This window comes from Teleopsis dalmanni, chromosome X (genome assembly GCF_002237135.1).
Source record: "Teleopsis dalmanni isolate 2A chromosome X, ASM223713v2, whole genome shotgun sequence".
NCBI lineage: Eukaryota > Metazoa > Arthropoda > Insecta > Diptera > Diopsidae > Teleopsis > Teleopsis dalmanni.
The window spans coordinates 34,834,697-34,860,895 of NC_051848.1; the positions used below are offsets into that span (position 1 = coordinate 34,834,697).

The following is a 26,199-nucleotide window of genomic DNA, read 5'->3' on the forward strand; positions in this document are numbered from 1 at the left end:
GATTTGTACGTAAATTTGTACGTTTTAATTTGAATAGTTACGAATTCACTTTTTTATTATTTCTTCTGTAAATCCATATATAAAAAACATAAGTTGTTTTAAAAGTTTTAGTTATTTTTGAAAAAAAAAGAACCCTTATTTTCTCTTTATTCAATTTTTATGCAATTTTTTAAGAAGTTTGTGTATATACTAAATACCTTAGAAATTAAAGAATTATGCTTATTTATTAATAAATTTTATTACGTCTTCATAAATTTGTGCGCTTTAGTCGAAAAACAAGATTTCATTGAAAATGTTCTTTCAATCTTAGAGTATGTTCCGACTGGTTTTTGATTAATTAGTTAATTTGATTAACTATACAAAAAGCGTTCGGGTTTTTTTTAACTAAGTTAAGAATAAATAAAGGGAAGTAACACCAAAAATGTCTAATTCTATGTTCAGATACACCTTAATTTCACAAAAACCGAAATTATCTAAATAAAAAAATTTTTTATCTAAATAAAATTTTGGCCTGTACCAAAAAAGTGTTGGATGAAGGTAAGATATACCATCAAACGTTATAATATAAACTATAAACTTTTTTTAGCTTGATGAAGTACTTTTTGGGATGTAGAAGTTCCAAAAAGAGGTGCATCGTTTTCAAGGAAATGCAACCAACAAATATTTGATTACCTCTTTTCGTAAACAGCTTTCTCAAAAGCATTTATACAAAATGAAATCCATTGCATATATATATTTTGTATATATAAATCAGACATTTGCTTCTCATTTGTGATTTTTGACCCAAATCAGTCATGTGAGGTCAGTTTAAATGCCATATAAGTTGAGATAACGAAGAAGTGACATTTATTTTTAAAAACAACTGACTTTAATAAAACCGGGAAAATATTTTGAAAGTAGTGCAAATTTTTAAATTTGAATATATAGAAAAAACTGTAACTGTTATTAATTTAGGTAAAATACAGTGCAAAATAATAATCTACATATCTGAAATTCACTAAAGCTAATAAAACTACTAAAATTTTCCTGATACAAATGGTGTTTTGTCATGTAAGTTTTAACATTCGATTTGTAAACAAAAAGCATGTGATTTCCTTAATTTGGAGCAGTATGAACACATTCCAAATTAACTTAATTTCATTTTTACGAAATAAAAAAAATTTGTAAATTATTGGTGAATTGATGGAAATAGTAAATTATGTCGGTATGACAGCGAATATTGATATTCACCAGAATTTCGAGTAGGGTAAGTAAGATAAAAATCAGGTAAATTTGGTATTACCATAGTGAAAGATGTTTAAAAGATGTTTAATAAATAAATTTGTGAAGTTTTAAACAAAAATAATAAATAAGTGCAATAAATATATAAATAAATAAATATTTACATAAGTGCAGTGCAAAAAATATCTAGGAAATTTCAATTTACTTTACTTCAATTTACTTGAACTCGCACACGGCCATAGTTACGTACTGCACATAATTTATAAATAGTGGCATCTCTACGTGTTTGACATTTCTATGAGACATTGGCGAACGATGGCAATCAAATCTTCTGTTTATAAATTTAGTTGCCAAAGAATTACCACGTGCCTGATAAAGGATAATGTTTTGTATGTAAAATGTTGAACAAAGTGTTAGAAGTGTGAACAATTAAGATAATATAATAATTGATCAGAAAGTAATAAAAATTGTTTTTGAAACATTATTAATGATTCATACTGCATTGGTATTCATAGCTGGCATAGAAGAATATTATGAGTGATACAATGTATTATCCAGGAGGTAGTAACAATTACAATGGCAGAAATAATAATATGCGTTGTGACAGTCAACAAAATTATGTGCATCATGGCAACGCACGTAAATCACCCAGGGATACAAGTAATTTATTAGGTTCCAGTGGAAATGCATATAATCAAAGTGGTTATGATAGTAAAGTAAATGGCTACCAAGGTGGTCGTGGAGGCAATAACTATAATTATAACGATGATAGCAACATGATAAACAGTCGAAACAATGATGCAAAGAATTACAATAGATTTAAAAAAATTAATGATAGTAAAGCGAACAAAACTCCGAGACAACATAGAAGAGACAGACAAAAACAACGTAAAGTTAGAGCTCAACCTCAATTTGGAAAAAAATCTCGCGGTCGTTCGCATAAGAATTCATATAATAAAAATACCCAAAACAGTGAAATAAGACAAGAAAATATTACTAAAGCTGCCGATACTACGGTGGCAACAAATATTCCTAAAGAAGCGACGCCACCACCACTTTTGTCTATAAAATTAGAAAAGATAAAACAAGAAAACAAAGTTAAAGAAATGGCCACTATTTCTGTAAAACAGGAAAAGAGTTTAACTACCGAAAAACTAAATACTACTTTAGAACTGCAAAAAAAAAATGAAAGTTCTAGTGATAGTTCAGATAGCAGTTCGAGCAGTTCAGAAGAGACACCCGTGAAGGATAAAGTTCAAAAAAATGTAATTAATCCAGAACCAGAAACCCAGGCCGAAGATGTTGTTTGTTTAGGTCATGTAGAAAACAAGTTTTCTATTGACGATGAAGATAATGATAATAAAGAAGAGTCTGAAGAAGAATTAGAGGAAGCTGCGGTTAAAAATACTACAATGAATGAGTCCAATCAAAAGGAAATATGTGTACTTTGCGATAAAATTGTAAGTATTTCAAAATTAATTATAAATAGAAATGGTTTTTAATTAATGGATTTTATTTAGGGTCATACATCATTTCAATGTCAAATGATTTGCAAAAACTGTTCTGGTTCATATCATAATTTAAAAACCTGTCCAAAACCACCAAATTTAAGTATAATGTTACAAAGCTTTATGGAATTTTGTACGCTTCAAATCGGTTTCTTCAACCCTGAACTGAAATTTGGTTTCAATCAACACACAAACTATAATGTTGCTTCCACCGAGCAGTCAAACTCAGACAAGAAATCTAAACGTAAAAGTTCACAAAAGGATACTTTAAAAAAATTGAAAAGTAAACGTAAGATGAAGAATTCGGAAAAGAGCGAACAATCGAGTACAAACAGCACAAGTTCTGACGGTAGTTCAACAAGTAGTGAGAGCGAAGTGGGTTCAACAAAAAGTTCCAAAAAGCATAAAAGGAGGCGTTTGAAAAATAATTCAATTTCTACTAGTGAAACTGCTGCATACACTGCCAATCCTTTTATGGCGCATGCAGGTCTTCCACAGTTTCCACTGCCAGGATTTTCCCCTGCAGCTGCATATAATCCTACACTTTTCTCTCAGATGCTACACAGTGCTTTTCCTGGTCATGGACAATTAAATTTCAATAAATAAAAGCTGTATTGCGTATACTATTTCGTTGTAACTTTTAATTAGTTTTTAAGTAAAAATATGTACATAAAGAGTGTACAAAAAAATATGTAAATATAATTTTTATGTATTGTATTTTAGAATTTTTTTTAAGTGTTGATGAATTAATGACAACTCCTGTGATTGGTTATTGGTTATGCAAAGCATTAAAATTTGTGCTTAGTTTTTGCAATGCTTCCTGTGCTATTTGTCCCAAGACACCTTCTTGTGAAAACGTATCCTCATACTGAAGTGTTTGAACACATTGCCTCAGTAACGCAATAGGTTCAATTATGCGTTCTTCTAATGATTTAACTGTTATGGTGCCTGCATCAAAAGCACGCTTAGCTAATAATACTAAGGGAACATGTAATTCATACATAACCATAGCGCTTGTACGACTAAGACCAGGCTCAAACTTCTCCAACACGAGTAGCAATTGGCGACAAAGATCTATTTTACGTTCAAGTAAGCTATTAGAAAGTTCAATCATCTGATATCCTTCTACTCGTCCGTACATTTCGATCAAATTTTGTCGCATTCCAGTTAGTAAATAGTGTAGTGGATGCAAGACGTTTTCAAATTTTTCTAGATATTCTTCTGTAAGTTCCAAACGTTGTGAAGAAGACCCCATTTGTTTAACACTTTCAATTTCTGTTTCTATGGTAGATAGGTATTGTGACATATCTAACTGAGACATTTGAAATTCACATATATTGCACTTCCATTCCGCATTGTTGTCTATAAGTTAATAATAATTAATTAGTTATTAATTTAGCGTTTAAAATTACACAAAATAATTTATCATTACTTACTTATGACTTAAAAGTATATTAAATTGAATTAAATAAAATGGCTGAAGCATTACTTATGCCGTATGGCATAATTAAATTTAAGAAATACTTATTTAAGTTTTTATTTAGATAATAAATACAGTTACCTAATGGATTCAAGTTTGTCACCAAACCATCTATACATTTGTGACACTTAATAGAACTGAAATGCGTTCCTAATTCAGTTGGATCTTTACATCTATCGCACATACAAAGGAAAAACTTTCCATTTTTGAGATTATCTTGGCGCTCTTTTGTACCATCTAAGGTGTAAGTGTAAGAAAGGAAAAGTTGTTCACCTTCTTCCAAGTCACGCATTGTACGCAAGCGTACCCTAAAAATAAAGAATACAATTATAATTAATAAAATCATAATTACTTAATTAATATTATATAAAAGTCACTTAATCTACTTACTTATATCCTTCGCTTGGATAAACACTCCGAGTCACATTTGGTACGCAATTATGTGCCAATACTGCAGTATTTGGATATATACAGCGAAAGGTGTAACCTTCTGGTGTACGTGCTTCAAAAGCGTTTACCTCAAGTATACCTACGACCTGCATTATTAGATCTTCTGAGAATCGGTCGGCTAACATGCAAGGGCCACGCAAGTATTGTGCTATATTGATGCGATCGGCATTCCATATTTCAGTTAATGCTCGTCTTTCCCTATCATGATATTCCATTTGTGCAATCTCCCTCTCCCAACGTATTGGATCATTCTCTTTGGCTAGCAGAATCCTTAAAATGAAAAATTAGAATTAGAATTACAATATTTTTTAATTGTGTTTTTCAGCTTTGTTTTGCTTTTTAGATATTTTTTATTAAATTTTCTTTATAAAAAAATCTTAAAAAATATAGAATAGAATAATATTAGGATTTTCATTAAAAAAAATAACAAATTTTAAAATGATCGAATCTTATTTGGTACTGCAAAAAGAGGACCGTATGGAGTTAATAGAAATGGTTTATGACTACTCTTGGATGATCGAATTCTCTTTTAAGTAGTACTAGAAAAGATTGCAAACAAAGGATGTGATTGCAAAGAAGATTTAAAGTCGTAGCTAGAATTAAATTGAGACAGAAGTTTTTCTCATTCTTTTGTTGTTGTTGTAACCAGCTGAGATCTGCTTTGAAGTCCTTTTGGGAGGTGTCGAACAGCAATTGGTCGTTGCTGGCGACGAGTAACTCTGGGACGTAGACCCAGCCATCTTTGGAACCCGCATTCTTCTTGCTTTTTTTACCTAAAATACATTTTTAATCCTAAACAATCCCTTTCTCGCTCACACAAACATCATCTATCTTCATGCCAATCCATATATTAGTATTTGTGATTTGTGATATCCACCCCAAATGGATTATGTGTTCCAAATAATGCTAAATAATTAAATTGTCATGGGTTGGGAAAAATTGTCCAACTAAGAGAAAAGTCTTAGTTCCAATAGAAGAGTTTTCTTTATTGAGAAAAAAGAGTCTTCTTTATTGAAGAGAATCTCATGAGCATACTACTTCAAAACTGTTTGGGCTCATTTATGTCCGTGTGCGTGTTCGAGTAAATTAAGGTAAAGTAAATTGAAATTATCTAGGGATTTTTTGCACAGCACTTATGTAAATAATTATTTATTTATTTATTGCAATTATTTATTACTTTTGGTTCAAAGTTTTCAAATTTATTTATTTATTTATTAAACATCTTTTAAAATTTCCACAATAGTAATACCTAATTTATCTAATTTACCGTACTCGAAATTCTGATAAATACATTCGCTGCCATACCGACATAATTTACTATTTCCCTCAATTTACCATCAATTTACTTGAACTCGCGCACATATATAGGCCATATGGATTTTGTGTAAAAACTCGTATTTATTCCTCCACTTTGACCAGTTAATTGCGTTAGTGTAAACGTGTTGTAAGTAACAATTAACGAATTTAATTTTAATTATAAACTTTAGTTAATTTTTGTAAACATTGTTTTCGATTATACAATATTTATGTCTCACCTTAATGGTGTTATACAGTCTAATTGCGGGCAGCCCTTCTCATCGTTTGGTATTGAAAAAAATTTAACATGTGCCCGGGAAAATATTGAACACTCATTTTGTTTATGCTTTTCGGCATTGCCGTTGGAGCAGTCTGCACACAATGGCCACTTGCAATCAGCACATCGATCTTCCAATTGACTACTATTATGCTTAACTTGTTTAAAACACTCAAGACAAACAACACGACTATTACATTTCGGACCTAAAGCATATGGTTGTTCTTCTAGAACTACATCTCGAGCGGTAACAGCTTGAGAAACCGACAAGAATCGCCCAAAAATTGAATTTTCACCTACAACAGTGCGATTAACATTGATGTGCGGCTCATTAGGTGGCATTTTATGGACTGTGTTAGTGTGTGCATATCCATTTTAAATATAGAAATATTAAGTTATATTTTTATATACAAATTCTGTGTGAAAGTGTACTATGCACAAGTTAGTACACAATATGAAATAATATATATAAAAATGACTGAGGTGGTCGACTCTTTAGTCATTTGGTCGTAGTGAGAATTTCGAATAACATGCCAAATCATCTGCTGTATGTTGCAGATCTGAAATATTCTAATATTCTACCTTAGAGATTTTATTTATATTCATATTTATATAGAAAATATTAAACGAACTAACCTTAAGGGTGTTATGCAATCGAGTTGTGTGCAGACACCGTCTTCGCTCACATTTCCAGCAAAAGTAACATTTGCTTGAAAGAATATTTCACATTCGCCCTGATGAACTTGCAAGTCACTGCAAGTACTGCATAATGGCCAATCACATATGTAACAACGATCCATAGAATCACCATCCTCACCAAAGTCTAAGCTGCGATAGCAACCTAAACATACGATATCACTATTTTGCTTGGGTCCAAATGCATAGGGCAATTCCTCTACGATGATATCGCCCTTGGTCAGTGGTTCCGCCGCTACCATACAACGTTTGAAGTCATCATGATTTTCCACTCGAGTTTTTTGCATTTTGAATTCTTTTTCCTTAATTTAAATATATTATAAAATTATTGCTTTCAGTTCCTCAAATAAACGTGAAAAATACGAGTACTATCTAGAGTTTTACTAGAAAGGTTTTATTAATTTCAGATGCAAGTATTTGTGTTTCGTCTTCTATTTTTAGTACTAAGAATGTTTTTTTTTTCATTCAATTCTATAAGTACAAAAAGTTTTTTAAAGTATTTTACAATGCAATCTATTTTTTATTTTTAAATTGTTGAGTTGCAAGTTTGTCACTCATGAAATATAGCAAATGCTAGAAACTATACAATCCTAAAAAAATATCTTCTTTGATAAAAGTACTCAAATATATCTGTAACTCCTTTAAGGTGTCATAGCTACATTTTCTTATAAATCCGAAGTCCGAACCTCAGAGGAAGAATTAGACCGCATTCACATGTTCCCGGCCACACCTAAAATAATATTCTACTCCATATTATGTTGAGGCTAGTTGAATCAGTGCACTTGAGCACTTTACTCTCTATTAACTGCGAGGTTTCTTCATAACCCCTCTCTACGTCTTGACTATATTATTGTTTATCACTTCATCAGACTAACCAATAATTGATATATTGACAATGCGTTGTTTTTTTTTAAAATCTCCTCTTTGAAGACTAAATACATTGTTAACAGTAAAATTAAATTAGGTTGGAATGGTCGTCTTGTACCTAAAGCCCACTTGAGCTCAAATATGGGCCAGTTGTCAAACCATGGATTAGCGTTGTTTAAGCGCAGACTAAAAAGAATTTCTGAAACAACCGTAGTGATCAACGTACGAGCAACACCGAAAAGTACAACTCCCCTATACAAGTAAAAGTGAACCAACCTGACAAATTTATAAACCTGATCAACAACCTAATATTTCAGAATGATGGTTGACACAAATGGGCCCCTACAACTTTAAATCCTCTGCTAACCAATAATGGACACAGACATATAATATTTAGTACAGTTTCTGTCATATCCACAAAGCCATAACCTCGGCAAAAGTCATTATAGGATAGCCTTAATCTCATAACATGTCTTCCTAGTACCAATACCAGTACTGAGTTGGTGATACCTTAGTTAATGCGGCTTACTGGTACGTTTCTTGTTCAATTTGGACCAGTTCAAGATTGAGATTTGATCTGCGCAATATTGTTTAGGAAGAAGATAGAGAAAATAATTGGTTCGTTATCACCTTTATTTGGAGATATCAAGAAAGCATTGACATTTAATGCATTATGTTATTAGTCTGACATAAGGGTTCATCTGCCCAAGTTTGTTTAGCTATACTTAGATTTTTTTTTGGACAATTGTTTTGCAATTGCCGAGGACTTCCCTGTGCCCAGCTATCCATGTGAGCTGGACACTGACGCAAATAACTAGCTTGTTAAGAGAAACCTGTTATTGCTGAAATGTTAAGGATGTTCTGTAGCGCTTACCAGAGATTTGATAGCAGCTTGGTTGTTCGACAATACGATATTCATATTTGGGATTACGATATTTACATTGAGACCTATGTAACTACGTAGCAAATTGCCATTACTTCTGCCTGAAAGGGACTGCAATGGGTCGGTAATCAAAGCGAGATGCTAAGATGTCACTAGTTAAAAACAAGGTATTGTCAATTATTGCCAAGTTCAATAAGTTCGTTTTTTTGCTCATGACATCTATGTGTGAAGTAACTAAAAAATAACAATTATTGTTAATATTATTATAATTATTATTATTTAATTTATAGTCTGAAAATTACATACAGACTAAAAAACCAATAACCATTTTTAAACCACTATAGCCCAAGAGTTAATTTTATTAAAAATTAAAAAAAACAAACTGGAAAATTTCCTCACTATTCGAAATAGATTACTTGTCATAGGACACAAATAATTTTTAATTATAATAATCAATACAATAATAATAATTATAAGATTATTATAAGATGTTATGCTCTACCTGGAGACAGACTTCTGAGCGAATTCGAATAAATAAAGACTTTTGATAAATCTAGAACCACTGCCTTCAGTTCTAGATCTCAAACTTAATTGGACTCAATTATATAAAAACGAAAATATTTTTTAAATATGATTTTTATTACAATAGTAATTATAAAAAGAAAGGATAACTTTGTTTTAATTAATAGATTTATTCAATATTTCATATTTTACATTAAGTATATACAACTCCAAAGAGAGTCTTCTCTTATAAAATCCTTCCGAAGGACAGACAGACGGATGTTTTTACATTATGCCTTAAACTGTCAGAACAGATTTGGAAAATTTTATTTTGGTATTTTTGGATATTAAGAAAACGCAGCTGATAGTGACAAAATCACAATAAAGGCATTCAGTGCTATATACTTGAAGAGAACACCTCTTAACAGCGCTCAGATAATTTATTGAATTCGATTGTTTATAATCACGTAAAGAGTCTAATTGAAAAAATAAAACTTGACTTTTAGAAAATATTTACTCCCACGGCATCAACAAACAATAATAAATATTTTAGTCATCATCTGCAAAGACGAAAATATGTCATATATTGAAATATAAAATGTAAACAAAGAACAGCTGAGCTGTAAACAAACGCACTGAGAAATAATAAATAAATATTCAATTTTGGCCGTGTGCGATTTCGAGTAACTGATGGTAAATTGAGCGAAATTGTGAATTATGTCGGTATAGCAGCAGAATGTTAGCAGAATGTTGATATTTACCAGAATTTCGAGTAGGACAAATTAGGTATTAAACTTTAAAAGATGTTTAATAAATAAATAAATAAATTTAAAATGTTTAACCAAAAATAATAAATAAGTGCAATAAATAAATAAATATTTACATAAGTGCAGTGCAAAAAATCTCTAGGGAATATCAATTTACTTTACCTCAATTTACCTCGAACTCGCACACGGTCTTAGTAATACTTCTTTCAAGGAAATAATGTATTGGTAATTCTTCTTAATTTTGTAAAAAAAATTCTTACTTTTTAATCATAAAATAGTTGGCCTTTTTACGATTTTTATTAAGCATGCTAAACACATGCTAAATTTCTACAATGTTAAAGTATTAAATGTATGCTAAATAATTTATATAAAATGTCAACTTTTAAATCATTTTATAACAATTTATTAAATTCACAATGTGCTATTGCCGGTTTATTTAAATGTAATTTTATGGGCTTTATTTAAGATTTACACGAGAGTTTTGTTAGTAATTTAAGTTTTAATTACAAATTAATTTGTAATGTCAAAAATTTTCATTTTGCATTGCAAGCAACAGCAATTGACAACTGAAATTACAAATAAAATTCTCGTATGAATGCAGTATAGCTAGGTCTTCCATAATCAACAAATATCTAGTTACAATATTCTTATTTAGCAATTCAACAATAGGCCTTTTCGGTGGCTCGCAAGTGTGGCAAAAAACAGCAAAAACACTGTTTCTTCTCTCTAGGCCAGTACTTGTTTCAGTAAAGAAAAAAGTGTTACCAACGCAATAAACGAAGTATAGTCAACCTTCATTGGAAATTCCAACGAATATTGTAATCATATGTCAAAAATCGTTTTTAAACAAAAATTCAAACAAAATTCAAAAATTTTATAAATTTAAAATTGGGAAAAATGTGAAATTTCAGTATTTTATTTTGAAATTTCACTCATTCTTTTAAATACTGTATTCATTTTAATTTTCAATTTATGTTAATTATTTATTTTTTATACAAAATTTAATTTGTTTGCATTACATGCACAAATGCAAGATCTGCTTTTTGCCAAAACATAACACTTGAGTGATAGCAACAGTGGTACCAATGTCTCGCTTAGCGAATATAAGCGTTTTTTGCCACACTTGCAGCTAGTAACTAGTAAATGCCCCATCTCACGTATCTTTTTATTATTACCAGTTGTTTGTCTTATCAATGTAATAGTTTCATTAACTAGTTAGCGTTAGATGGCGTGTTAAATTTTTTATAAGTATAATCATTGCAAAATGTTTACAATCTCGAGAAATAAGCTCTAAGCCTAGGAAATCGGAACCGCACCATCACCACTGCTTGTAATCGTTTTAAATTTTTACAAAGGGATTTAACATACAAATCGAATATCATAGAACTTACTCACTTATTTGGCTATAACAACCCATTATCACTTTCCCCGGCGTTTCTGCTGCATACGCGTTTTCTTCAGTATCGTGCATCAAGCACAATAAGTGCGGGTTGAATTCGATCACTCTATCGCAGATATGTTCTTTTTCTATATATGTTCTATATATGATAAAATTGTGAAGGATAGTTTCATATAGTTTGTTTCACTTTATGATAATATTTGTTGTAATTGTCAATTAATCAATAGATTAAAAAAAAACAAATAGTTCCTTTTCAAAAAAATTTCAAAAGAAAATCATGAATCATATAACAGTAATAATTATGATGATTAAAATCATAATAAGGGTCTATTTCAAGGTTTAAAAGTCACTTAAGTATCATTTAAGTTAGCAAAGTTAAAGACTTAAGCATAACAGGAACCAGCCTTGAGAGTTTATCAGCAGATTCATATGATTAAAATTTAATTTAATTTACAATTTAACCAAAAATAGCCATTTTATCATATTACCGAGTAATCGAACTATGTCTGAATACCACTAATAGCTTGAATCGTTCATGTGATATATCCTTTTTTGTTGTGTATATATATTCATACACGGATTAGTTATCCAGTTGCTGAAATAATATAAAAAAATATATTACATTTTGTATGAAAATAAATACTTAATATATATTGAAAATTAAAATGAATACAGTATTTAAAGGAATGATAAGAATGTGTGAAATTTCAAAATAAAACAGAATTTTTATTATTTTGCCAATTTTCAAATTTATAAAATTTTAGAATTTTGTTTGAATTTTTGTTTACAAACGATTTTTGACATATGATTGCAATATTCGTTGGATTTGCCAATGAAGATTGACAATAGTTCGTTTATTGCGTTGGTAACACTTTTTTTTTTTTCTGACCAAAGTGTTTGGCCAGTAAACAACAACTGGTCTAGATAGAGATAATAGTCTTGTTATTTTGCGTACATTTCGACCAATATAGACTAGCAACTTGCTGTTTTTTGCCACATTGCCATACACTTAAAAACTTTCGATTTTAAAGCTCAATATCTCAAAAACTAAATCACATTGATACATAAAGTAGTTGATCAGAATATGTGACTGTACTAAAAACCGTTGTCAAATAGATATGCCGGCGAAATTGAAATCATACGGTAGAAATTACTAAATATGAAATCTTACAAATTAGTGTTTTCGTTTGGCAATGGCAACTCTAAATTGAATACTCAATTCATGCATACATTTTGTATGAAAGCAGCAAAGAGGAACAAACATACAAGTCAACTCAGTTCGCGAATCTCTCATTGTCTGAAGTCGCAAACTTGCTTTTGTGGTGTTTGTTCGTAGTAATTTGTGTTCCTGATTTTCACGCTCATACTTAAAACTAATTAAGAGTAAGTAAATTAAGTTTTAAATTAAAACTGCAATTTCAGCATTGAATTGTGCATGCAAATAATATTGCATAATATTTAATTCTACGGAAAAAATAAAAAAAACCTTAAATTAAAAAAAATTTTAATATAAAATGATTTCATAACCTTAAACGTGGTGGTAGTCCGACTTAAAGTGAAAATTTAGTGAATTTCTTCCGTTCTTTTTCGCCGTAATGTTTCTCACTCATGTTAGGGAAAACAAGACAAATAAAAAAAAATTATAGAAATGTATGGATAGATGGATAGACTGACTCGTCGTAATGAGCACATTTCCCTCAATTTTTTTTTTGAATATTTTTTTTTTTATTTAACATTTTTATGAGCTCGTACGATATTTTGTTTTATAAAAATTTATTTTTATATTTTTGAATTTATAATAAAAATAATTGTACACATATAATTGGTGGAAATGATTTGTTATTAAAATCAAAAAACCAAAAGAAATTTCAGTTGATTTAATACAAATAAAATCTTAATTTCACTTTTCAATATGATTTTTTGATAAGCATGTGTTTTATTGGATTCTGTTTTTAATTAATAAAAATTAATAATAATTTTATTTTGTTTGACTGATAACAAATGAATTAATGGAACTGCAACTTACTAAGGCGTAAATAAGAGCAAAAGGCTGCATTTATTACCTTTGCCGGTTGTAATTTTCTTTCATAATCATTTCAATGAATGAACGAACGGCTGGCAGGGCGAGGGGCCAGCCGTGTGAGTGAGACTATAGGCAAGTGTGACAGTTACGTAACGTAAATTTGATTTTTTTTGAGTCAATGTGGAAAAGAAAACTTTATTATTTTCCATAAATTGTTTATATACAATTAAATTAGTTTTTTTTTTCTAAATAAAATATAAATTCAATATTGTTTAAGCTTAATTGTTTGGAATATTTTAGAAATATTGTATTTTAGAATACTATTGCACTTTAAGCGTACTGTACTTGGTACAAAAAAAAAAAAACTCAAATGCTAATTTCAAATCATCATTTCATATGAAAGTTTATCTAGTTTACAATACTATATAAATACAATTTTATATTTTTATTCATTCACACTGTTTTGGGGATTTCATTTAACATATCGCGCCATACTGCCGCTCTGATAACTGCGCCCATTTATGCCAATGTACTTTCCTATCTATCAGATACAAAACTCGTTCGACTCTGGTAGATACAAGTTGACCAACATTAACTAGCTTTGCTCGTGATAACGAAGTACAAATCTAAGCTGTTAAGCACTCTTAATTAGTTATTCTGTTTTTTTTTAATTTGTTTTTATTCTTCTTTTTTTTTTATCATTTTTTCTCGTAATTTTGAATATTTTTCATGCAAAATTGTTACACAATCAGCGTGTGCTTGTTCGCATGAGAAATTAAATTAAAACAAAAAAAGAAAAAAAATATAATTTTATTTTTATAGTTCATAATCAAATTTATTAAATCATACATAATATGGTATATACATCTTTAGAACTCACAGAGTAGATTGAAGCCTAATTCTTCCATATCACCACCAATTTTTTTTGCTCGATACTCTAATAAAAAAAGTTTCCTGTTAATGACTTTAGACTAAAGTAGAAATATTAATAAATTAAAAAATAATATTCAAACAAATCGTGGTTTCTTTTTCTTAATTTTTATTTTTCAAACAACAATAAAAAATTTGAACAATTAGCCTTCAAAAAACACTTTATTAAAATTATTAGGTAAAAACAGTTAAAAAAATATTCCTTAAATATCATTGTATATATAGGGAATAACATTTGTTGTTGTAACTACTTACAGTAGCTTTCGCTAGAGCTAACCCGGTTAGTGACTTAGTCATAAGTCGTACGAATAGAAGAAAGTAATCTTCTATCTTCTAAGAAAGAGAACAGCTGGATTGTACATTTGATATTTCCATCGCAGATACGGACGTTATTTTTTACTTCCTTCTATGCGTACGAAATGAACAACCCAGAAATGCCGATATGGCATACCGTTCCATTTAATTCGATTCGTAAAAACATTGTTGCCAAAGAGTAACAGTCCATAGATCTGCCGAATGAATCTATTTTTCTATTGAAAATATGGTTCACCGTTCCATTTAATTCCATTCGTAAATAATTCGTTAACAGCCCATAGATCCGCCAAATGATTCTATTTTTCTCTTGAAATTATGGTTCACCGTACGATTCAATTCAATTCGTAAATAATTCGTTGGCAACGAGTAACAGTTCATAGATCTGCCAAATGAGTCTACTTTTCTCTTGAAAATATGGTTCACCATTCCATTTAATTCGATTCGTAAATACATTATTTTTAAAGAGTAATAGTCCATGGATCTGCAAAATGAGTATATTTTTTTCTGGAAAATATGGTTTACCGTTCCATTTAATTCGATTCGTAAATAATTTGTTGCCAACGAGTAACAGTCCATAGATCTGCCGAATGAGTCTATTTTTCTCTCGAATGCTCCTAACGCCTTCTCATCACTGTTGTCCTAGCTTCTGCACCACACAACATGATAGGCAAGATAAGAAAGAAAAAATTGCTTACCGAATTAACATCTTGGCAAAAGTGGTTCTTCGTTACATCTGTAGACTGATGTCACTTTTAGAGTTTACGCTTTTTCACAAATAAATGAAGTCTTTCACAACTTCAAACTTATAAGTTTTGACTTGGGTGCCAAGTCGTTCAGGAAATTTGTTTGTCAAAAACAGAAAACAGTTTATGTTTTCTTTACTTCACCACAAGATCCATTTGCTTCGCTTGTTTTCTTAAGTTGGGAAAAGCCGTACATTAAATTATATAAAAAAAAAAATTTAGCATTGTAAATTTGGTTTTACAATATATATTGTGGTTGACTCGCGCTGTCTTGTTTTACTGAAATACACTCAAGCCATACTTACGTTATGGCACTGCGGATTTACCATTTAGTTTCCATTTATTGCCAATTAGTATAAGTATAGTTTTTATATTTATTGGAAAATTTACGAAGATCACCAAAACATCTTTTTCCCATTACGCCATATATCAATCTAGCTTAGTTTTTGAGAAGTAGGGCTTAAAAACTAGAAAATCTTGTATGAAACAATTATAAAAAACGCCATTTATCTTAATCATTATGGTAAGATAAGGCATAAGTTATTGTAAGGTATACTTCTTCAGTAGAACATAGTTGAGGTATTTGAGTTGAAATATTTAACGTCCGAAGAGTTAGATTGTCAACTCTGCTTAGAAGAAGACGAGACTTCCAGTCACATTCTGTGACTGCTCAGTCTTGATCTGGGCCAGGAGGAGGTCACTGGGTCGAGAACTACTGTCCCCTTCTGACATTAGGAGGTCCTCAACGATCGACATTCTGGCTTTCATTCGAAAATCGGATTGTTTTCTGTTCGGTTAGGGTCTGTTAAAGCACAAAAGATCAACCACAGGGTCGCAGTGTTCTGCTCCGTTGGGAAATGGTACCCTGTTTATTTCTATTCCTATTCCTAATCATCATTTGTGTAATTACTTTAAAAATTATTATGAAAAAATTTCACACCTTTAAACCTCGATGGTTTGAAAATCATCTATATTTTGAAAACTGAGCTTTATTAACATAAAACTTTACGGAAGAACTTGTACCAAATAGTTGTCCCATATTAAATAGGTGTGTGTGACGACTGATATAGATTAATAGTAATTTTCAAATTTATGACTTCATTATTCTAGTAAATGATGTGTATTTCTTTTTATTTCAATATAAATATTAATTAGAGTTTGTGATGTTATATTTTGATTCCTGGTACTTGCAGTTCAAAAAAAATTATTTACAAATAATTAAATATAAAAATTATTTCCAATACTCGAAACAGCTGTATGGTTGGTCAGACAAAAATTTAATTATTTAAAATAATATGAAATAAATTTTTGTTGTTGTAGTTCACTACTGTTCTCTACGAAAAACCTCTGTATTTTGATAAGTAAATAATTTTTTTTATGTGTTAAATTAAATATGGTTTACAGTAACTTTAGATCGTTATGAAAAATACTATATGTATACTTTTTAGATTCCAAACATAAAACTACAAAATATAATTTCTTTTATTCATCGTAGTCTAGTTTTAGAACTTCGATTTTTAGGACCAGGTATAGCGTCTTGCGCTACTTGGATAGAATTAGTAGCTCTGCCGACACTAAAACCAACTAAACCTACTTTTAAAAAAAAAAAAATCATATATAATTAATTTTCTCTATAATTGATATTACTCTCTATACAAAGAATAACTTCTTATACATGTTGTGTACTTAGCTCACCACAGTATTTGATAGTAAGAGTAAGACTAAGGAACTTATCTCAGAAGTCTGTTGTTATACTTTTATAACGGTATATTATTTCATAATTTCTTTAGAAAAATACTAATAAATTATTGTTTATTTTTAAAAATCAAAATCATAAACACGCGTTATTAAAACAAATAAATTTTATTACTTAAAATGAGTACTAACTGACGTCATCATGATCGCACGTAGATTAGTACAAATCGATAAAGATAGGCACTTCCAAACTTAACATACATTTGCGCTTACAAACACACATACACACACAAATGCATAGACGGGACATTTGACGTTGACGTATACGTCTTGTGCTAAAAGTGGTGATTTTTATTTGTGTTGAGTGGTGTAATTGTTGGCGAAAATTTGAAATCGGCGAAATGTCAACTAAGGGTGTTCAACTTCACCAAATGAAACGATACCATGCGCAGAACAGTTTAGCGTGCTAAAGTGTTAGGTTTAAATAAGAAGAGAGCGCGAGAAAGTTTAATAAAAGTAAAAGTGTTCATTTGTGTAATTATTAAAAAAAAAGAAAGTAAAGTATTTATTTATAAAAATTTCATTAATATTAATTAATTACAGATTTTACTATTATTTAAATTTTTTTTTTTCAAATAAAATAAAAAACAGTTTATTTTCTCTTCCCGTTTTACCATTGGAAATATTACCAAATTGTGTAATTAGCTGTAATTTTTTTTTTTAACATATGAAAGCGTTTATTATTCAACATGCAATATTAGTGGTAGATTAGTTAAATGTGTGGTGAGAAATATTTTCCAATAATTTATTAAATTATATATTTAACGTGCTTGCGCTTTATTGCCTTCTAAAGAAAAGTCGTACTTCTCAAAAAAATCAACTGCAATTATTTTACTTTATAAGTAATACCTGCATATGGAGCAAACATGTACAACAATAACAACAACAACAACAACAGCGAAACAAAATCATTTAATGGGCCATATCGCCTATTAGCAAATTTTTATTTTGAAATACCGGAGTTTTTAGAAAATTGGGTCAGGGTTAAAAACAAACGTCATGATAGTGTTAATAATAATGAAATTGATGCGAATGCGAATATAGTCACGTCCGAGGCAAGTGCATTTTTAATATTTTCCTTAAAAATGCTGGAACATTTTTATATTAAATTTCATTTTTCCTTCCCTACTGATTACATCATAAAGTTTTTCTTATTTTTCTTACCGGTTATATTTGCTTGAATTTTGAATTTCCATATTTTTTACTTGCTCTCGTAACATTCATTATGTGACTTTATCTATTCAGTTATTACAAAAAAAAAAAAAAAAAAAAAAATCTTAAGCTACAAATTCAATTTTCTTTTATGAAAAAAGATATTTTCTCATATATAATAATAAAATTATATATTTTTTTTGCATAAGTATTATTTTAGCACTCTATTGTGCTAAAGTGTAGTTCTATAGTTCTAAAGGTTTCTATGTGTGTATTCATCATTTTATATTATCACATGATATGTCTGCTTTGTAGTTTCTTTGCTCAATAGACTCATAAACTTGCCAAGTTTTTTTATTTTTTTTTTTTTTTTTGCAAATTATTTTGTTTATTTTTTAATAAGTAAATATTAAAGATTGTATGTGTAATAATATATCAGGTATCCGTGCAGTTGGCAACGATATTTAAATTACTATTTTTAAAAATAATTCTATTTTTATTTATTTTGATTCCTGTTGGATTATTAAGATGCCATAACCGTCCGAGTTTACTTCCCGGAACCAATGACTCACATAGTAAAGTCTCTTTATGGGCTACAACCACAATATCGAATCGAAACTGAATCAAGAACAAAAAAAAAAAAATATAAAATAATTTAAATAATTGAAAATTTCGGTTCAAAGCCTTGGTTACAACAGCATAAAAAAAAAAATATAATATATATATATATAATAATAAAAATATATAATTATAAAAATAGAAAAAATTGTAATAATATGTTTTAAAGTTAACAGTGAACATGGTTCATAATTAGCATGTGGATAGTATGTTTAAATATGTTTACGTGCAGAGACCAATAACTCAAATAGCGAGGTTCTGTATGGACTCATCGCGGCATCGAACCAAGAACTAAAAACTTGGTTAGCATGTTTTAGTACCATTTTCTACAATGCAAATATTTTATTTCTCTATTTAACTTTAAAGAAATTAATCTAAGGATACGATAACGATATCCAAAACACTGAATTCGAGCCCATCTTAAGCAACTTATTCCAATAAGATATATATCTTGCAAAATCGGACAATATAAAATTGCAAATTTTTTTAACATGGAAAATTTACCAGACGGCGTGCCTTACTTTTTAATTGTTGTTTTTATAAACTATGTTTACATTTCATATAATAGCAACCACTGGATGGTGTGTTTAGCTGTTATTTGGTGCATTTAACTGTTGTTTTGTGCATTCCATAGCTGTCGTTTGCCACATTTAGTTGTTGCTTGGTGCATTTAGCTGTTGTTTGCCACATTTAATTGTTGTTTGGTACATTTAGCTGTTGTTTGCCACATTTAATTGTAGTTTGGTGCATTTAGCTGTTGTTTGCCACATTTAGTTGTTGTTTATGTAATTAATTTAACAGTTGCTCAGAATAGTGGTCTTTACGAGAAAAGTCTTAACAAAAATCTTTCACAAAAGTACTATGCCTTAGTGTTCTTAATTAGACAAAAGTTCTAATTATTTTTTTTTTACCAGATATTATATAGGCTGTTCCAATTGAAGTGCAACTGTTATAAATCTTTTACATTACACTAACAAAAAGAGCTGCACATGCCATCTAACGACAACTAGTGTATTACTACTATTTGCAATATTTTACATGGATTTAGCGCCAGATGGCGTATCTACTTGTTGGTGACTTATATATAAAAATTCGCAATTTTAAAGTCTAATATTTCGAAAACTAAATTATATTGACTTGACATATAACACTGCCGAAAGGTTTTGTTCAATAATAGCTGTCTTTGTTAAAATCCATTGTTAAATTGGTGGTGCCGGAAATCGGAATGGTTCTATGAAGATTTTATTCAACAATTGACCGCTGAAAACATTTTCTAAAAAAATTAGAAAATGCTGATAAAACAAATTCTGTGGAATTTGTGACTTCATTTAATTTTGAGCCATGTTATGCAGACAGTCATGGTCACGTCAAACATAAACTGTTATAATTAAATTCTAATATTAGGAATTCTCCTGATGAAGAAAAAAGCGAAAATACTTTGAACGTAAGGAAGTAAAATTACATAAAATGTTGTTTACATAAATGAGAATGAAATGAATCAAGATAGAAATTTCGTTTTCTCGGGATTTGAAAATTTTTGAACCATGTTACGTTGGTCAAAACAATATTACTCAGTAGTGAATGTCAAAAATGATGTCGTTTCTCGGAGCACAATCAAGAATTAGCAAAATAATAGTCACAGTATGTAATTGACTTGTGATTTGACTGCCTGCATAACATGCCTTCATGATCATGTGCAGATGGTTGTAAAACCATCTAGTGACGACTATTGGTCATATGACTGTTTGCTTAAAATGGTTCTAAGGAATTAAACAGTTTTCTGGATACTCCAAATATAAAAACATATTTTTCCAATTAATCATAATTAAAATGTTTTGAACCCTTCAAATGTATTATTATATAATTCAGTTATATGTAAATATAAATTAATAAACCTAAATGTCACACATTTGACTTTTGTAAATTAAAACTAAAACTGAAACTTAAAATAAAATTAATTTTCTTTTTCTTTTTCTGTTTTGTAAATAATAAAATCGTCTGAGATTTGTAGCGTAAAAATGAAGAACACAATTTTAAAAATATAGCGCAAATTGGCACTAACAAATATTATCAGTTTGTTATTTTTAAATTGCCGATCATGACGTTATTAATGATCATTCCAATGTTCATTAATGTCTTGTTGACAAACATTAGAAGAATTTTGCGCATTATTTATTTTTATTTCTTCATAAAATTAATACGAGTTACAAATATTTGTACTCAAGCACCAAGTGCAGATCGGTTGCTTCTCCATACTATTTACGTAGCAGCCTCAGCGCTATTTCTTCCATGTCAATGATCTTTCTCCAACAAATCAATCCATTCACTAGTCTTCTTCCCTTCTCTCTCTCTCTCTCTCTCTCTCTCTCTCTCATCGTTCAATAGTTTTTTATTCGTATTTTTTCCTGATACGTCACAATCCGGCAAAATAATTAAAAATAAATAATGCAAACTGCAGTGTAGAAAACGTGAAACACAAAAAAATGTTGGAAGTAATTTGTTCGTTCATTGACCCACACATTTCCAAAGCTATAAGTTGACTTAATCCATTTTTGTGGTTGTTTTTAACACTGCCTTTTTTGTTTTTTTGTTTTTTAATTTTTTATAAAATAACTTTATTTTTTATTTTTTTAATAAAATATTATGTAAAAATAAATCTATTTTTAAAATTTTCTCTTATTTCGTGTCTACAATCCAAATTTGTTTCTTGAAAAATGTACTCACGTATATTTATATATTATATATTATTATTATTATTATTATTATTATTATTATTATTATTATTATTATTGTGTAAAGAGATAGTGCACTGCGACTTAGAAGATCCATTGTGTCCCTTAGTCGGACTAGACTGTTTTTCCAAGTCCAATTTCTTTAATGAAAGACAGTATAGAGCCTATCTTTCCTAGTCTTGAATCCTTGTAATTCATGAAATATACCCTCCTAGATATAACTTTCGCTTGTGCATCACTGCCGGGCACTCCCCAAGCACGTGGTATGCAGTGTCTCTCTCTCTCTCTCCTCTACAGTCTGAGTTGGATTTAATTCCTAACTTCGTTAAGTGATTATGCATTCTACACTCTTTGATTGTTCTTTGCAATCTTTGAATTGTTTTAGGTTGTAAGTCCCTAAAAGCATCTTAAATTGTGATAGTCTTGGTAGCATTTCCCAATAGAGTTCACTTTCTTTTTCCTCTGCGTCATTCATAAGAATGTATAGAGTCGTTTGCCTAGACCACAGAAAGCCGCGTCCGCTTCTCTTCTTGCAAGTTTGTCTACCAAGGTATTTATTTATATATCCATAATTATTTATATATCTATTTATATATGTATCTTTATATATATTTATTGACCACTCGCCCCTTCCAATACAAGTTGCAACAACAACGACTGGTCTTGTCCATGTTACCTAAATATCGTTTTCGATTAGTAAATCTGGATTCAATCAAGATTTACTCTAGATCACAAAACTGTGTTAACATGGAACGGTCTGTCAATTGTATCTACTATATAGGAGTTTAAAGTTTTTAGATGATGCAGTTCTTAGATTTTATCAGATCGAATGTATTTCATTTTTCCAAGCACGTTTAGTTTTGAATGTAGTGAGTTAGAAATTTAATTTAAGAACTATAATACAGAAAATTTAAATTTTCTCTTTTCTTGCTCTTTTTTTTTCAACTTTGTGCCTGGTGCTCTACCGTAACTGTGTGGACATTCATATAAACCGCATACTGTACCGCGTCGCACCACAGCCGCAGATATAGTTACTTATAATGGCTATTATAAAATGTCTACCGATAGACAATAGACATCTGTCTACTGAGTCGATTAGTAGGCAAATTTGTTATTATAAAACTTGGTAGACAAATAGATCTATATCTCTGACAATAGTATGCACCTATTTTAAATCCATAAAAAACCATTATACAACACTGCAGTTCGAGTTGTCAAATATGTCAATCGTAAATAAGTGAATTTATGTTTACCAGTTACCATCAATTGACATTTAGAATTCATTGGACCTTTTTTTCAAAATTTTTGTGTATCTTACGGCGCATTTCATTAGAATCAATAAAACACATATGGATATATTACATAGACTCAAAGGACTGTTTAAAAAACAGACAGAAATAATAAGTAATACAAATACAAATGGCTGGGAACTACCTGAAGTTATGATAGTTAAAATCAAAGCCGTATGAAATCTTATTTTCTTAATATTACTTTTAACTTATTTTAAATCGTTATACATTATTGAATAACTTTTACTTAATATATTAAGGAAGCTAGCAATAAAGTAAAAGCTCTCTTAAATGGATACCGCCGGTATCAGTCATATTGACTGGTTAAGAGAGATCGGTCCGTTTAAAAGAACGTGCACAGATAGCACGTTGCAGAAAGATGTCTATTTAACAGAGCTTTCACTGTATACTTAAATGATAGAACTAATTAATTCGGGCACATCAGTAAGTTTTGTTCTAGATTTTATTAAGAAAAAAAGCTTGTATATTTTGTGAATTTGTTTTCTTTTTATTAAAAATGTTTATTTTATTTTTACAGATGGCTCCTCCATCATACTCAGATCTTGGTAAACAAGCACGGGATATCTTCGGTAAAGGTTACCACTTTGGTTTATGGAAATTGGACTGCAAGACCAAAACTGCTTCTGGCATTGAATTCAATACAGTAGGTCACTCTAACCAAGAATCTGGCAAAGTCTTCGGTTCATTGGAAACCAAATACAAAGTTAACGATTATGGTCTAACTTTAACGGAGAAATGGAGCACAGATAATACGTTATTCACTGAAGTTTCTGTCCAAGATCAATTACTTGAAGGCCTTAAATTGTCTTTCGCAGGCACTTTCGCCCCACAAACTGGGTAAATTAAAGTTAAAAATATTTAAATTTCTTTTCAAATGTTTATATTCATTTATATTTATTTATATTTTTGTATATTTTTATATATTTATTTATATACATTTTTATATTATATGTATTTATATACGTTTATATACATATATATATATTTGCATTTTTTTTAAATTATTTATATAGATTTATATATATTTATATATATTTATATATATTTATATATATTTATATATATTTATATATATTTATATATATTTATATATATTTATATATATTTATATATATATAATATATTTATATATATGTTTATATATATATATATATTTATATATATGTTCATATATATTATATATATATATATTTATTATATATATATTATATTTTATATATATTATATATATAATATTTTATATTATTTTATATATATTATATATTTATATATATGATCTAATATATAATATATATTATATATATGTATCATATATATATTATATTTATATATATATTACATTATATAATATTATTATAATATGTTCTATATATTATAATATATTTATATATATATTCATATATATTATATATTTATTATGTTATATTTATATATATTTATATATATATGTTCATATATATAATATATTAATATATATTATTTATATATTATTTATATATTTATTATATTATATATATATATATTATATTATATATTTATTTATATATATTTATATTTATTTATTTATATACATATATATATATTTATAATTATTTATATATATATATTTATTTATATATATTTATATTTATTTATATATAATTATATTTATTTATATATATTTATATTTATTTATTTATTTATATATATTCATATTTATTTATTTATAAATATTTATGTTTATTTATATATATTTACATTTATTTACTTATGAATTTATATATGTTTTTATATTTATTTATGTATACTTACATTTATTTATATATATTTCTATTTACTTATATATATTTATCGATTGATATTTATATTTAATTATAATTTAAATTCCATTTATGCAGCAATAAGGAAGGCAAATTGAAGGCTTCGTACGGTCATGAAAATGTCAAATTTGATTCTGATGTCAACATTGACTTAAAAGGACCTCTAATCAATAGCTCACTTGTACTTGGCTACCAGGGATGGCTGGCTGGTTACCAGACCGCTTTCGATACCCAAAATTCAAAATTGGCCGCCAATAACTTTGCCTTGGGTTATTCCACAAAAGATTTCGTATTACATACAGCGGTGTAAGTATTTTTTTTTTTTTTAATAAAAATATTGATTGTTTAATTTATTTATTTATTTTATACATTTAGAAATGATGGTCAGGAATTCAGCGGCTCCATTTTCCAAAGATGCTCTGATAAACTAGACTGTGGCGTGCAGTTATCATGGGCAACTGGTGGCAATAATACTAAGTTCGGTATCGGTGGTAAATATCAATTGGATAAGGATGCTAGCGTACGCGCCAAAGTCAACAATGCCAGCCAAGTTGGTTTAGGCTATCAACAAAAATTACGTGATGGAGTCACACTGACCCTTTCCACATTAATCGATGGCAAGAACTTCAATGCCGGTGGTCACAAAATTGGTGTCGCTTTGGAATTAGAAGGTTAAACATGCAAATCACATATATACATATATAGAGAAAACATACAATAATTACGGAAGCAACCAATCAACAAACAAACATTAAATAAACTTAATTCAATGTTTAGCCAGTAAATGCATAATTACAAACAAATTCTGTTAATTTATCTTTATTGAAACCAAGTAACAACAAAGGCGTAAATACTTCAAATACATCTGCAAATTGAGATTTTGCATTTAAAAAATGAAATTTTTTTATTTTATTTTAAGTACAAATAGTTTCTTATAGCTGAAATGAGGGAAATTTGTTATTTATATAGTTTAACTGATAGTTCTTACCGGTCTAGACATAATGCACACTAATTCAAAATTGCACTCTCTTCCATCAGGAAGAAATACTGGGCTTCAAATTATACTTTTATAAAATCAACTGAATAACTTATAATCAGAATTACAGTGGATCTTCTAAATGAACCCAGACACACTATTGAGGAAAAGACAGATAGCTCTAGCTATTGTACACTCCTACAACACCTCTAATGGTTATGTAGCGTAAAAATCTGGTATATAATTTGTGGTGGCATAATCTGTGGTGTATAGACAATCCATACTTTTAGTATATAAACTAGTTCACACTTTTAGTATATAGACTGTTTCATACTTTTAGTATATTTCTGTGTCTATTTTCCTATTCTTCTGATGAAGAACACCGTCGGTGCGTAAAATATTTAATTTGTACTTTTGGCGATATTGTTTTTTGGGAAGATATTTTTAGCGGTCCATATGTTGTTGTTGTTGTTGTTATAACCCGCTGAGATCTGCAAATAA

The 26,199-nt window shown here is 29.1% G+C and overlaps 3 protein-coding genes across 8 annotated transcripts; 2 read left to right on the forward strand and 1 right to left on the reverse strand.

Annotated features, from left to right (window-relative positions):
* The first annotated feature begins 1,568 nt into the window (after positions 1–1,568).
* On the forward strand, positions 1,569–3,402 carry LOC119690020 (protein mushroom body miniature). Its single transcript, XM_038104996.1, has 2 exons — positions 1,569–2,681; positions 2,742–3,402. Exons 1-2 carry the CDS (start codon positions 1,755–1,757, stop codon positions 3,333–3,335), a joined length of 1,521 nt encoding a protein of 506 aa, XP_037960924.1. The 5' UTR covers positions 1,569–1,754; the 3' UTR covers positions 3,336–3,402.
* A 1-nt stretch (position 3,403) lies between these two features.
* LOC119690019 (SET domain-containing protein SmydA-8) lies at positions 3,404–9,269 on the reverse strand. Of its 4 annotated transcripts, XM_038104992.1 has the most exons (6): positions 9,181–9,269; positions 8,670–8,912; positions 6,869–7,230; positions 4,600–4,929; positions 4,291–4,517; positions 3,404–4,091 (listed from the first exon to the last, which is right to left on the reverse strand). In XM_038104992.1, exons 2-6 carry the CDS (start codon positions 8,712–8,714, stop codon positions 3,499–3,501), a joined length of 1,557 nt encoding a protein of 518 aa, XP_037960920.1. In that variant the 5' UTR covers positions 8,715–8,912; positions 9,181–9,269; the 3' UTR covers positions 3,404–3,498. The 4 variants fall into 4 exon arrangements, with proteins under 4 accessions (XP_037960920.1, XP_037960923.1, XP_037960921.1 ...); XM_038104995.1 differs by lacking the exon at positions 8,670–8,912; XM_038104993.1 differs by lacking the exon at positions 8,670–8,912 and having other exon boundaries at positions 6,869–7,399.
* Positions 9,270–12,613: 3,344 nt separating this feature from the next.
* LOC119690022 (voltage-dependent anion-selective channel) lies at positions 12,614–25,407 on the forward strand. Of its 3 annotated transcripts, none has more exons than XM_038104998.1 (4): positions 12,614–12,728; positions 23,441–23,760; positions 24,801–25,028; positions 25,098–25,407. In XM_038104998.1, the coding sequence occupies exons 2-4, from the start codon at positions 23,441–23,443 to the stop codon at positions 25,396–25,398; spliced, it is 849 nt and encodes a 282-aa protein (XP_037960926.1). In that variant the 5' UTR covers positions 12,614–12,728; the 3' UTR covers positions 25,399–25,407. The 3 variants fall into 3 exon arrangements, with proteins under 3 accessions (XP_037960926.1, XP_037960927.1, XP_037960925.1); XM_038104999.1 differs by lacking the exon at positions 12,614–12,728 and adding an exon at positions 17,505–17,607; XM_038104997.1 differs by lacking the exon at positions 12,614–12,728 and adding an exon at positions 22,892–23,076.
* The last annotated feature ends 792 nt before the right edge of the window (positions 25,408–26,199 follow it).